Raw genomic sequence first — 14,674 nt, forward strand, 5'->3', positions numbered from 1 at the left:
TTAGGCTATTTTAATAAATTATACATTGAATATGTAATAGTTAAAATATATATAACATTAATGATACAAAAAAATATATATAAACTATTCATATATATATATATATATCAAGTCTTATATATTAACCAAAATTGAATAAGAATAATAAAATAAGCTAACAATATTTATAGATAAGTTATTAAAACAAATATTTTAATGTATTTAACTTACGTCATAAAATTAACATATATATAATATTTGGTGGTGAAATTATAAATATTTAAATCTTAAATGTTTAATAAGTGAACAACTATTATTTTTTATAGCATAAACTCAATCACACCTTAAAAAAAATAAAAATTCTTATTTTAAATAGAATTTCCTAAATAATCAAAACAAATTATTTTATATTACTTTAATAGAAAATTAATATATATAAATCTTTAAATTCTTTCAAATTTGCCCATATTAATTATTTGTCATAACTGAATTAAATTTACAATATTAAAATACTTTAGTGATTGATATTGCACGTTGTTTATATATATATATATATATATATATATATATATATATATATAAATATATATATATATATATATATATAAATAACGTTTTCTATAGAAAAAGTATAAATATTTAATTCATACATAATTAATTTAGAAATAAGTCAAAAAAATATTACGATCCTTTATCTTTCTTTCGTATAGTATGTATTAATAAATAAAAAAAAAGGTGACGTGTCTCCGTAATTTAAAAGTGGTAGTTTTATTTAGAGTATTCAACCGTCATTATCTACCCAATTACTATTCACTATTTGTAATATTCTTTTTCTTTTTTATTTATTTATTGCAGTTATTTCGGGTCTCTTTTTTATTTATTTATTTGTAATATTTCTTTCCTATTTCGTTTTTTTTATATTTTATTTATATAATATATATATATATATATATATATAAACGGTTCTGTTCCCCATAAGCACGACTGGTAAGAGGCCAAACAGAAGATAGAGAGAGAGAAACGGAAAGAGAAAGGCGAATCGATAGATGTATCCAAGGAAACGATTCAAACCTTCGTTTGAAGATGATGATGAAGATGAAGAACAGAGATCTGACTACTTTGATAGATTACCAGATGATATCGTCATCTCCATTCTCTGTAAGCTTAACGCTACTTCTCGATGTCCTGCGGATTTCATCAGCGCTCTAATCACGTACGTAAACATCGTTTCTATTCATGAACTTTCTATATATGTGTATGTATTCTCTCTTGCTTGAATTGATACGGTGTTTTGTTGATAAACAGATGTAAGAAACTGAATAGATTAGGTTTAAATCCTCTGGTTCTATCCAGAGCAGGTTCGAACACATTCGCTATCAGAGCGAAAAACTGGTGTGAATCTGCTCATCGTTTCTTCAAACAGTGCGTTAACGCAGGAAGTATTGAATCATCTTACAGTCTCGGAATGGTTAGTTAGTTATTTACTTCATACATACATACATACAAACATTTCAAATAAACTCATTATCTTACGAGATTCTCTCTTTAAAACCGTTCAGATCCGTTTTTATTGCTTTCAAAATCGAGCAAGTGGAGCGTCTTTAATGGCGAAAGCCGCGATTAAGTCACACGCTCCGGCTTTATATTCTCTCGCCGTTATTCAATTCAACGGCAGCGGCGGTACGAAGAACGATAAGGATTTACGTGCCGGCGTAGCGTTATGTGCACGCGCCGCCTTCCTCGGTCACATCGATGCTTTACGTGAACTAGGTCATTGCCTTCAAGACGGTTACGGAGCAAAACAAAGCGTTACAGCCGGTCGTCGTCTTCTTATTCAGGCTAACGCGCGTGAACTCGCGTCCGTTATACGCTCCATCCCTGGTTTTCGCCCTGGTTTATCTCTTAGCCAACAGGCTAATGGTCTCCTCAAGATGATTCAACCACCATCCGGTTCGGGTTCCGGTTTGGTCTCCGGTTCGGGTTATCCTAATAATAATAATAATATGCCGGCTAGGGAAGTACATCCGGTGAACCGTTTCTTAATGGAGTGGTTTGAATCAAAGGAATATGGACCGGGTGAAACTCTTAGGTTATGTTCACATAGCGGTTGTGGTCGGCCGGAGACTCGCCGGAATGAGTACCGACGATGTTCGGCGTGTAGTACTGTTAACTATTGTTCACGTGGTTGTCAAGCACAAGATTGGAAACTCCGGCATAAGGTTGAATGTATTCCGATGGAACCATGGATTGGTGGAGATGAAGAAGACGATGAAGATGAAGAAGAAGATGATGTTGATCGTGTGGCTGAGATTGAAGATGGTGAGGTGGTTGTTGTTGCTCCGCTGGCTTTATTAGATGGATGAAAGACAGCAGATCCCAGCCCAACCAAGACTGGTAAATCTTCAAATCTTTTTCTTAATTAGTTTTTGGTAAAACAATTGAGAGTTATTATTATTATTATTATAAGAAGAAAGAAAACAGAAAGGATTTTACAAATATTTATTTTGAAACTTGTACATTATATGGGAAAGTATTTATGGGTGGTTTTGAATGAAATTTTGGGTTTTAAATATATATTTTGTATTAATTAAATGTCGGCATGCATATTATTTAATAATTATTATTTGAAATTTGGAGAAAAAGGTGTATGTGGGGGGTGGGTAGTAGCTACTTGTTACCAGATTAATTTTGTCACAAAAAACCCATGCCAGCACTGCCACATCATAGGGGCCCAATTGTAATGCTGTTCTCTTGGCACCATTATAGCCTCTTTCTTTTATCTTTTCAAGTTTTTTAAAAAAATATTGGAATCTGTTAGTTTTGGATTAGGATGTTTGATTTCTAGATTTTTTAGATAAAGGGGTTTGTTTGATTGAGTTTCTTTTATCTATGACATTCAATTTTTTAGGATCAAATGATAAATGATATTTTTAAAAAATAAGTTAAAATTGTTAATGAGGGATTATTTTTTGAATCACTATTATTTTATAAATCATTATCTAGATTATATTATGATTTTTTTCTTTTAAATTATTTATATTATTTAAAAAATATTTTTATTTTAATAGATTTGACAAATATAATTTTTTTTGTGTATATATTATTTTAAACATCACTGCATAGTTTAAATCTTGTATTGGGTTTGTTTTTTTTTAATTATTTATAAAATAATGATTTTAAAGAAAATATTTTTTTTGGTGCTAAGTACTTAAAGTTTATTAATATATATAATAATAAAATAAAAAATAATAATTTCTAATAGAGAGTATTTAGTATTTTTTTTATTAATGAAAGTTTAATTAAGAGAATATAGATTGAATTTGTTATTTAAGTAGTTCTTTTTATTTGAGTGTTTGCTTAATAATAGCAAAAAATTATAATTAAATATTTTTTCTTTCTAAAATGAATAAATTAAATAAGAAGATTCACTTAATTACTGTCCAAATTTAATAAATATATATTTTATTTGAGATACAAAATGAGTTTTTTTTTTTTAATTATATATAATATTTGAGATAGTAATCTAGGATAAAAAATGGAATACACCAAGGATTTTTTTAATGTCTGAATGCAATGAAAAAGTCTACTATATTTATGATTTGGTTAAATATTAATTTAGTCAAATAACTCAAAATTGACCATATATTAAATAATGGCTCTTTATCCCAACTTTAATTAAAATAATAGTATATTTTTTTTTGTTTTATATAAAAAAAGCTTTCATAAATAATAAATTGATTTAAAAAGTCTTACATACATGATTCTTATTCCTGTATGCATAATTTAAAAATAAAAATGAATATTTTAATTGGTTATTCAAATTTAAAAAAAAATATATATATTTAAAGTTAGATCTATATATTAGTCGGTTTTCAAATATATAAATGATATCTCTGAATTTTGTATTCTCTCCCTTTCTTTCATTGCTCTCTACCGTTGTCTGTTGTAAGATTGCAGCTTTTTTTTCTTTTCTTTTCTGTCTTTTTGAGTCTTTTGACTAGTGAATAGTGATGAGGCCAAAATGGTATTTACTTCTTCTTGACTGAATTCAAAATTAAAGTTATTTATATTTTATGTTATTTGTTATAAATAATTTTATATTTTTAAAAATTATTTAAGCACTAGGAATGAACGGTGTAAGCCGAAACTAAAAAATTGACCGAAATAATTATAAACCGATCCAATCTAGTTCTATCCGGATCTTAATTTTCTATACCAATCATGCCCTTTTAGGTTGACGGTTTACTAAAATATATACAAATAGAAATGAGCAAATACTATATAAGAAAATCCCTTTAAATTGAACCAATGTTGCTGGCCTAGAAATAGAAAAAGTGAATTCAATTGAGATAAAGTAGATAAATGAATGATAAAGAAAGGCATACATAGTAGAAAGTGAAAAGGATAACTATAGGACAAGATTATAAGAATGAGTGGCAATAAAATATTAACAATAATAATAAAGTATTTTTTATTTTTTTAACATATAAAGTTATTTATTTATATAACTATTGAGATATTTTGTTTAATTGGAAAAAAAATCTAAATTATTACAAAATAATTAACGATATATGATTGGTTAAAAGTTAACTAAAATGTATCAAAATAGTCTAGTCAAGTGTTTATTTCTTGAGCAAAAATTGAAATTGACCTTACACAATATGTTTTACAGTTTAAAGAAGAAACATCAAAATAAAATTTAAAAACATCCTTAAATAAACAAAAGGTTATAATTAATGAGTCAATTCTTATACCTTAAAAAAAATTAAAAAAAATTATAATTAATAAGTAAATTCTTATTTGCTCTAATATGAGCCGCTTAATTTGGTGGTACAAATTTGATGTTAATTCAATTATAAAACCAAATATTTGACGATTAAAAAAAAAAAAAGGTTATTGTATCATTTCAATTAATGCAATACCTATTAATTTTATTTTACAAGATGTGAAACAATTTTGATTTGTAATCTCTAAAATGGTTGGAGTTTTAAATTGAATATTTTATTATACTGAATTAGTGTTTTTTTTTATAACAAATGTTTTTTCTTTATATAAATGGTATAATACTGATACTATATAGAAATCGGTATTTTACTTGTATTATACCGAGATTTCGGTGATATATTTGTATAATTTTCTTGTACCGAAAATTTTAATACGAAAAAATTTATATATATTATCCAACCCACTCCTAGATAAAATCATATAAATAAGGTAGTTAAAATCTTAAATTAAAATTTTATAATTTTAAAGAAAATTAAGGATTTGATATGTGACTACTAAATTAGTTAAATTAATAAAAAAAAGTTAAAGATTTTTTTTTTAAAGATTTTATAGTTTTACAAGTTTGTAAATAATTTTATTTTACGAATTTATTTGATTTAAAAAATGTGAATTTATATATTTAAATTAATTATTTTTATTATTTATTTAAATAATGAAATTAATGTAATTAATATTATTTTAGTGTTATTTGTTTATTATTATTTTTTAATTAATTTTATACTTAATATTTTATAATAAATTCCTACCATCTAAAGAAAATTCTCAATAATATTACAACTTGTTAATATTTTATTGAATCCTTACCAACTTTTGTGAGTTTTGATGGCTTGTATTTATGTTTAAAATATTTTTAATTCCAATTAAAATATAGGTGGGCTTTAAGCCCATAACAGTATAGTGACAAACCATTAGGGCTTTAGTATTTTAACATCATTATATTATTGACAGAAATTTATATGTATAGATGAATTCAAATTAATGGGCTGGGCTTGGACATGAAATCCTTTGGCAAATTCATTTATAGGTTCAAAAAATTATGATATTTAGAAAATTCAATTTTCTTAAATTCAGCATTAAAGGGCTCACAACTGGACCATTTAAGTCTCAATAGTTTATTTAATAATAGAGTTGTTAATAAGAGAGATAATATAAATAAATAATAGTTTTTTAAACTATATGTGTGTTTATTTGGGAAAATTGTATTTTTTGGGCTAAAATATTATAATTTATATAACTTTATAAGTAGTGATGACTTATGCTAAACAAAACAATTAGAAAATTTATAATTTCATAATATATATATATATATATATATATATATATATATATATATATATATAATTTAGTATTTAATATAATTAAATTATTATTTTTTAGATAAATTGTTTGATGAAAATTTTGAAACCTTGCACCCCTAATTTATAATACTAGCAAAAGAAAATCAGAAACAAAATACACAAATTATAGTTCTAATTATAAACATGACTATACTCTAGGGTTTTGATTGACCTTTTTGGGATGAAAAGGACTAGAGAAGTTTAAACATGATGCTTATTGGCAAAGCAAATGCTGAGACAAAGTTGAAAGACTGAAGAAGTAGCGGGAGGGGAAGATAAGGAGGTGGAACTTTATATCGTTTTAAACAAATAAATGTTTATCGATCAACACTTGTCGAGCTCTTGCATTTTCATTTGCAAGTTCAAATTGCAAACATGAAGACAAAGTCATAAAGATTAATGTTTTCTTGAAGATACAAAGATTGTTAGGAGTTTGTTAAGATCCTAGAATAAATTGATAAGGAATTACCAATTTAAGGGAGAAGGTTAGAAATAAATTTAATACTTAAACATGTCCACTAGACAAGTTTCATATTATAAATGTCACCTCATTAACTACTTAATTTTTGTTTTCCGTGGAAAATGTGTTTTATTAGATTGAGATTTGTTTTATTATTCTATTTAAGAACACTTTAAAGGGATATATATTTTCTTTAAATTTATTTTAATATAAAAAGATAATATGACACTTCATTTTTTTAAGCGTTTTAAATAGGAACCAAACTAACCGTGAATTTGGATCCATTAGGAACCACTCTTATCACTACAAAAATGTTTACCTTTAGTTGGTTATATTTCATTGTTCTTTTATCATAGAAAGATAGCATTACACTATATCGTCATTATGATTTTTTTTTTATTTAAGGTGTTTTAAGTGCGAATCGAGTTCGTAATTAATATGTATAAAATAATCTTAAGCATTAATAAAAGTTAGATTAAATCTCCCATATGCTCACATTATTCTATCAATTTAATTATGTTTAACTTAAAACTTTGAAAAGCTCTCATATTGACTTGTAAGGGTGCAAATTGGGAAAACTCAATCCATATTCAACCCAAATTAAAATTGGTCAATCCATTATTCAACCCATATTAATGAATAATATGGGTTGGGTAACTTAAACTAAATTTTAGTTTGCAATATATTTATTATATTTTTTACTCGTTTAATATTTAACACGTTTTTGTCCCGGTTCACACATTTTGATTCGTTTAACAATTATTTGATTCGTTTTACCTAATTTAATATGTTTTTGACTTATTCAACACTTTATCTAATATTTGATTCGTTTGACCTATTTTTGACTCACTTAATACGTTTTTAGTTTTAATAAGTATGTAACTCGTTTTATTCCGTTTTATACGTTTTTGGCATGTTTAACATGTTTAACATGTTTTTGCCACGTTTAACACATTTTTGACATGTTTAACAGGTTTTTGACATGTTTAACACGTTTTTCACGTTTTTGGCACGTTTAACACGTTTTTGACATGTTTAACACGTTTTGCATGTTTAACACGCTTTTGACATGTTAAATATGTTTTTGACACATTTAAACATGTTTAACACGTTTTTGACAAGTTTAACAAATTTTTGACACATTTAACATATTTTGGTACGTTTAACACGTTTGGGCACGTTTGACATATTTTGACACATTTAATACATTTTTGACACGTTTAACACGTTTTTTACATGTTTAACACGTTTTGGCCCGTTTAACACATTTGTGACACATTTAAAATTTTCGATCCATTTATTTATTTTTACTCTGTCTAATATGTCTTTGACATTATTATACATTGTTTTGATTCGTTTAACATAATTTTGATTTTTTTTAAAAATTATTTTGATATTTTAATTACTAAATTAGTTGAAGAAATAATATGTGAGATTAATATGAATTATTTAAATAATATTTAAATCATTTAAAGTCTTGAATTTGATAAACTATGTTAATTTTCATAAACATATAATTTTATTAAAGAGTTTTAGAATAATTGTGATAGGTTAGTTTTATATGGCTAGACTATAATTAATAAATATATTATTAATGAGTTTTAAAATTTTAAATTATTTTCTATTTGACTGTAATGGAAATCAACGTAGTAAAAATCAAAAAAATATATTGAAGTTGGAAGATGGTTAGTTTATATTGGATTAATAAGAGTAGGGCTGAAAATGAGTCAAGCCGCTCGTGAGCTGCTCGCATGTCGCTCGGTCAAAGCTCGAGTCGAGCTCGAGCCGACTCGTTTAGTATTCAAGTCGAGCTCGAACTCATATAATACTGGCTTGATGGTTTGTCGAGCTTTTTCGAGCCTAATAATATATAATATATTTTAATTATTTATTTTAATATTAAAACATAAATTCTAAAACAAATATTTTTTCTTCACTCTCTTTTCAACTTCCACATGGCAGTCCCACAATTCACATTATTATATTTTACGACCCAAAATTTAAAAAGAAAAACCATAATTCTCTAATACATCATCATATCATACATGACTTTTCATATTCACTATTTTTCTTACTTTTTCACAAGAGTTCTTCATATTATTTCTCATTTATTCAATTTCTCTCACTCATTCACAAAATTTTTTCATTTCTCCACATTATCTCTCATTTATTCAATTTCTCTCATTCATTCACAATTTTTTTTATTTCTCCATATTATCTCATTTATTCAAATGATATGCACAAAAAAGACTTCGCTAGGAAACAACTAGAGAGTAGAGACAATGAGTTGAGGAAGTAACTAGCGATGAAGGAAACTATAAAATCTTCTCCAGCTACCGAAGGTGTGAAGAAGCCTCACAAGTTTCGCCAGGAACAGTTGCTTTGACAGTGATCCGTAAGTACCAAAAGAGTATGAAGCTTTTGATCCGTAAACTTTCATTCCAAAGATTTGTTCGTGAGATTGCACAAGATTTCATTACAGTTCTGAGATTTTAGAGTTCCGTCATAGTTTCTCTCTAAGTGGCAATTGAGGCTTATTTAGTTAGTATATTTGAAGACACTAATCTGTATGCTATCCATGCCAAACGGATGACTATTATGCCTAAAGATATTGAACTTGCGAGACATATTCGTAATGAGAGAGGACTTAGAGACCTTATAGGTATTTGATGATTATGTTAATAGTTATGTTTTTTTCGATTATTGATTAGTTTCTCTCAATAGACTCCACTTAAAATGTCTATTGTGGCTTTGTTAGATCGATATATTATATTATTTGTTATTGATGATTAAATATTGATTTGCTTTAATTGATTTTTCATTTTAAAATATTATGGTTTTAATGTTGAATGAGTATGAAAATTTGATATTTTCATTTTGAATATAAATTTTGGTTTGAATTCAAGATCAAATTCGAGTTTGAAAATTTAATTTTAGTTCAAGCTTTCGAGTCGAGCCGAGCTTGAAGATAAATAGTCGAGTCGAGCTCGAGGTCAAATTTATAAATTCGTTCAAGCTCGAGTCGAGCTAATAAATAATTAATCGAGTTGAACTCGAGCTTAAGCTGGTTTGAGCTAATAAATAATTAATCGAATCGAACTCGAGCTTAAGCTGGTTCGAGCTCGGATTGACTCATTTGCAGCTCTAAATAAGAGAGAATTAAATTTATTTAATTTGAGTAATTTGAGTAACTCTAACCCAACCCATACTTAATTCAACCTAAATTAACTTACTCAAATTAATATTTTAGGTTTGAGTTAGAACATATTGACTTGTAGTCTTGTAGGTGTTGTTCATTCTCATGTGGTTGCATTTTTAATAGGAGAGTTTTTCATTATTAAAATTTAAAGAAATCCAAATTAATGTTGAGTTGGAAGTGAAATGATGACTTGTTCTATAAATTAGACTTTTTTTTGTTTTTTTTTGTTCTTTATTAGCAAAAGATATAAAAGTAAAAAATATTTATGTTTATTATTTAATGATGATTACGTTTTTTTATTAACTAAAGTGTGATCTTCCTAAATCTTATAAAAAAAAATCAATTAGTAAATCCATCTCTCATAGTGGCACATTTGTGCATATTTGTGTGTATGTATGATATAAAAATAAATAAATGATATTATGTTATTTTGATTGATAAATTAATTGAATTGATTGAAGAAGTGTCAAGTGAGAGGACTTAAGATGACTAATCAAAATTTATCTCTTATAAAAAATTACTCTCAACTAATTTAAAGATTTGAAGAACACAAAGTTAACTTATCTTCATATAGATTTGTAACTAATTTTAACCTTTTGAGATATTCTTTAATTGCTAATTGATGATTCCCTAAGACAAAATTTAGAAAAGAATTCTAATGATTATTTATAGGTTTCTTTGTTTAATTCTTTTTCTTTTGTTTAGGTTAGGTTTTATTATAACATATTCAATTGGATGTCCATAATGCTTGTGAGCAAAAAAGTAAACTATAATAATTAATAGTTTAGACAACAAATTAATCATGCACCACGATTCAATTTTAAAAGTAACTCACAATTGGATTGGGGGTTTTGAAAAAACCTAGAGAGGGAAAAAGGTAATGCTTAATGATGATTTTGAGGAGGTAATGATTATTTTTGGTAAAAAGACTTAAAAGGTATTGATATATATGAATAAAATAAAAAATAATAATTTAAAATAGAGGGTATTTTAGTATTTTGATTAATGAAATGAGTGATGTGATTGTTGAGAAGTGATTGATTAGAAAAATGATTTGGAGTGGGTTTTTTAAAAAATCCAGAGAGAACAAGGCAAAAGATTAAATTATGATATAATTGTATCACCCGAACTTGAGGTCCCTGTGACCCATGTGAGTATAATAAACTAGGCAAATGGATCATCACCGATTAGAGTCCAAATACAATTCACATTTATAAAAAAATTTAAATCTCATTTACCGACACATAATCGTTTCAACTATTTAGTTTAGAATTTTTTAAGATCAGAATGAAGAGATTGTATTGGATTAATGTTATATCGAATTACATAAGTTATTTATATTATAGAGACTATTAAGCTCGTAAGGAAACTAATATAATAATATAATAATATAATATTAATATTATCATAATTTATCATTTTATGATAATATCTTATAAATATATTATTTTACATTCTAACCTCCACTAAAAAAATAAAAAAATATAAAAAAAACAAAAAAAAAAAAACACTAGTACACACTCATATAGATAGATTTGACACACAAGCTCTTCTTATAGAAAGAAGAAACAAATTATTGATTTGAATAATGAAATGATGAATAATTAATATTTAGATCTCCCATCACCCTCAATAATAACATCATTAAAAACACCACCAAGAGGGATCATAGGCAAAACATGTTCTAAATGAGGCACAATAACATCCAGCAAATAAGGTCCAGGTGTATCCAACATCTTCACAATTGCATCTCTTACCTCCTCTTTCTTTGTAACCCTAGCACCTGGTATATCACAAGCCCTAGCAAACATTAACATATCTGGAAATATTTCAAACTCTTTTGAAGGGTTACCCAAAAAACTATGCCCACGGTTTGCTTTGTAAAATCGGTCCTCCCATTGTACAGCCATACCCAAATACTGATTATTTAACACCATTATCTTAACAGGAAGATTCTCAACCCGAACTGTGGCTAATTCTTGAATGTTCATCATGAAACTTCCATCTCCATCAATGTCTACAATTATAGAGTCTGGTTTAGCAATTGCTGCGCCTATTGCTGCTGGCAAACCAAAACCCATGGCTCCTAGACCACTAGATGATAACCATTGACGTGGGTTTTGATGTTTATAATGTTGGGCTGTCCACATTTGATGCTGCCCAACCCCACTACTTATAATGGCGTTTCCATTGGTTAACTCATCAAGAACCTATATGGGAAATTATGAGGAAGAAAGTAGAAGCTTAAATCAATGTAGCCATAACTATTTAATTTATTTAATTTTAATGAGAACTATTTGGTTTAGGCAAAGACTATTTTCATGGGTTGAAAATACTGATAACTATCTCATGTAAAGAAAGACAAAATGAATAAGAAAAAATGTATTGTTTTGGTCAAGGTTATATGAATATCTATGAGTGATTATTTTCATATGGTTATAAGATTAATTAAAGTGATTTAGATAATAAAAAAGACATTAGGATATAAGTATATATATTTACAAAAGTAAAGGGTATTTTTATTTTAAAAGATATATTTTAGTATGTATAATATAAAAAAATTCTCATTAAAAAATAAAAAACTCTAAAAAGTTGAAAATATTTCTTCTTCTAGGTTCTTTTGATGACTATTCTAATATAGGAAGATCTAATTTTTTTTATCACAAATTTAAGTTGGTGTTAAGCTTTCTTCGGTTCGGCATTTTATTTAGTCGGATCAGATTTTTTATATCGAAATTTTACAATTTGAATAATACTCTACCGTTGGTAGGTCGTTTGTACTCAATCATACATTCCGATTATGTTGGTGATTCTTTCTTAAATTCGTATTTTTCGTTTTTGGCATCACATGAAACAAAATAATCCGATCTAGAGTTATTTTTTTTATATTTTTTTACTAGAGTTACTAAAACTAATTTTCATAATATGTACAAGCTTCTCGATATTAATATTTCGGTAAGGTCAATTATAATTTTGAGATTTTTTCGACACTATTTATTGGTTCGTTCTACTTGTTCTATTTCAACGTTCGTTGTTTACTTAAATGAGTTTGTTTTAAATTTTTATTTTTTTTTATATATATATATATATATTTTTTTTTTTTAAAAAAAAAGAAGGAAGAGAAGAAGAACCTGAATAGGGTATTGGGGAGGAATGGCATCACCAAATGTCTTGTAACTTAATGGAAACTTCCTCTTCTGTTCTTGAACCTCATCTCTCCATGACTGAAAATCAAGCTCATTCCAAACACCTTTCTTCTCCAAAATCTCATTTATCCCTCTCAAAACCAATTTCAAATCTCCACAAACAGACACATATGGTTTCTTGTTCTTCCCAATCTCAGCAGAATCAATATCAACATGAACAATCTTAGCTCTACTAGCAAAAGACTCAAGCTTTCCAGTCACCCGATCATCAAACCTAACTCCAAATGCAAGCAACAAATCTGTTCTATCCACAGCATAATTAGCATAAACAGTACCATGCATTCCAAGCATTTGAAGAGACAATTCATCTCTACATGGATAACACCCAAGACCCATTAATGTACTCGTTACTGGAATCTTAGTTAATTCAACAAATTTCTTCAATTCCTCACTCGAATTCAAACACCCCCCACCAACGTATAAAACCGGTTTTTTCGATTCTAAAATTAACTTCACAATCTGTTCCAAAGATGAAATCTTTGGTGGTTTGGGTAGTCTAGACATATAACCAGGCAATCTCATGGGTTGATCCCAATTCGGAATCGCAAATTGTTGTTGTATGTCTTTCGGAATATCGATCAAGATTGGACCGGGTCGACCAGAGTTGGCTATAAAGAAAGCTTCTTTAACAATTCTAGGAATATCATTCACGTCTAAGACAAGATAACTGTGTTTTGTGATCGATTTTGTTAATTCAACAATCGGGGTTTCTTGGAAAGCATCGGTTCCGATCATTTTAGTCGGGACTTGACCCGTTATAGCGATGATCGGAATACTATCCATCATGGCATCTGCGATGCCACTGATTAGATTCGTGGCCCCCGGACCAGAGGTAGCAATGCAGACTCCGGGTAAACCGGAGGCTCTTGCGTAACCGGAGGCGGCGAAAATCCCGCCTTGTTCGTGGCGGGGAAGGATGGTTTTGATGATTTTGGAGCGAGTTAAGGCTTGGTGAATTTCTAGTGTTGCGCCGCCTGGATAGGCGAAAACGACGGTTACGCCATGTTTTTCTAGAGATTTGATGAGAATGTCGCAACCTTTCATGGGTTCGTTTGGTGGGGATTTGAGTTTGAGAGATTCCGGCGAGGTGGTGGTGGTGGCGGCGGCGGCGGTGAGAGGTGGTATGGGGCGTGAGAGGATATTGGAGAGGGAGAGGCGGCGGTGGCGGTGGCGAGAATTATGTTTGTAAAGAATGAGTTTTGAAGATTTGGAAATGGTGGGATTCATGGTGGAGATTGTATAGGACATTTTTGAATTCAGAGAAAGTAAAGATTGGTCTTTTAATGGCGGTGGCGCCATATGCAGTTGAATTACTTCAATATATATAGCCGTTAGTTTGTTTTTTTTGGACATAAAAATAAATAATATAGCCATGCCGGTTTGGAAAGCTGTATCTGAGTTTTTAGAATAAAAAATTATTATTTTTAAATATTTTATTAAGAAATGTATTTAGATTAAATAATACTTTAAAATATTTTGTTAATTATATGAATATTTCAAAATGAATAGTTTAACCTGTTGTATTGGAAAAATAAGAAAATGATAAGTATATGAAATTGTCATTCGTCTAGTTTTTGTGCTAGTTGAAAATATCTAGTTTTATTTTCGACCAAGTCAAAAATATAGTCATGCCGGTTTGGAAAGCTTATTGTGCCTTTCTAGCGGATTTACTTTGTATGAGCTTGAGTTTTAGTTTGATTCTATATTG

At 27.9% G+C, this 14,674-nt stretch overlaps 2 protein-coding genes across 2 annotated transcripts; one reads left to right on the forward strand and one right to left on the reverse strand.

Annotated features, from left to right (window-relative positions):
• Window positions 1-968: 968 nt before the first annotated feature.
• LOC124945864 (F-box protein At5g50450-like) lies at window positions 969-2,581 on the forward strand. The gene is made up of 3 exons (XM_047486379.1): window positions 969-1,192; window positions 1,285-1,447; window positions 1,539-2,581. The coding sequence occupies exons 1-3, from the start codon at window positions 1,026-1,028 to the stop codon at window positions 2,340-2,342; spliced, it is 1,134 nt and encodes a 377-aa protein (XP_047342335.1). The 5' UTR covers window positions 969-1,025; the 3' UTR covers window positions 2,343-2,581.
• An 8,783-nt stretch (window positions 2,582-11,364) lies between these two features.
• Window positions 11,365-14,265, reverse strand: LOC124944821 (acetolactate synthase 3, chloroplastic). Its single transcript, XM_047485168.1, has 2 exons — window positions 12,892-14,265; window positions 11,365-11,970 (listed from the first exon to the last, which is right to left on the reverse strand). Exons 1-2 carry the CDS (start codon window positions 14,263-14,265, stop codon window positions 11,365-11,367), a joined length of 1,980 nt encoding a protein of 659 aa, XP_047341124.1.
• Window positions 14,266-14,674: the final 409 nt, after the last annotated feature.

The sequence above is a fragment of the Impatiens glandulifera genome, chromosome 7, assembly GCF_907164915.1.
Source record: "Impatiens glandulifera chromosome 7, dImpGla2.1, whole genome shotgun sequence".
NCBI classification, from domain to species: Eukaryota; Viridiplantae; Streptophyta; class Magnoliopsida; order Ericales; family Balsaminaceae; genus Impatiens; species Impatiens glandulifera.

Coding starts and splice junctions, on each gene's coding strand:
- LOC124945864 (XM_047486379.1), top strand. CDS start 1,026: ATGTATCCAAGGAAACGATTCAAACCTTCGTTTGAAGATGATGATGAA. Junction 1,193..1,284: donor TTCATCAGCGCTCTAATCAC/GTACGTAAACAT, acceptor GTTGATAAACAG/ATGTAAGAAACTGAATAGAT. Junction 1,448..1,538: donor CATCTTACAGTCTCGGAATG/GTTAGTTAGTTA, acceptor AAAACCGTTCAG/ATCCGTTTTTATTGCTTTCA.
- LOC124944821 (XM_047485168.1), bottom strand. CDS start 14,265: ATGGCGCCACCGCCATTAAAAGACCAATCTTTACTTTCTCTGAATTCA. Junction 11,971..12,891: donor CTCCCCAATACCCTATTCAG/GTTCTTCTTCTC, acceptor TTTCCCATATAG/GTTCTTGATGAGTTAACCAA.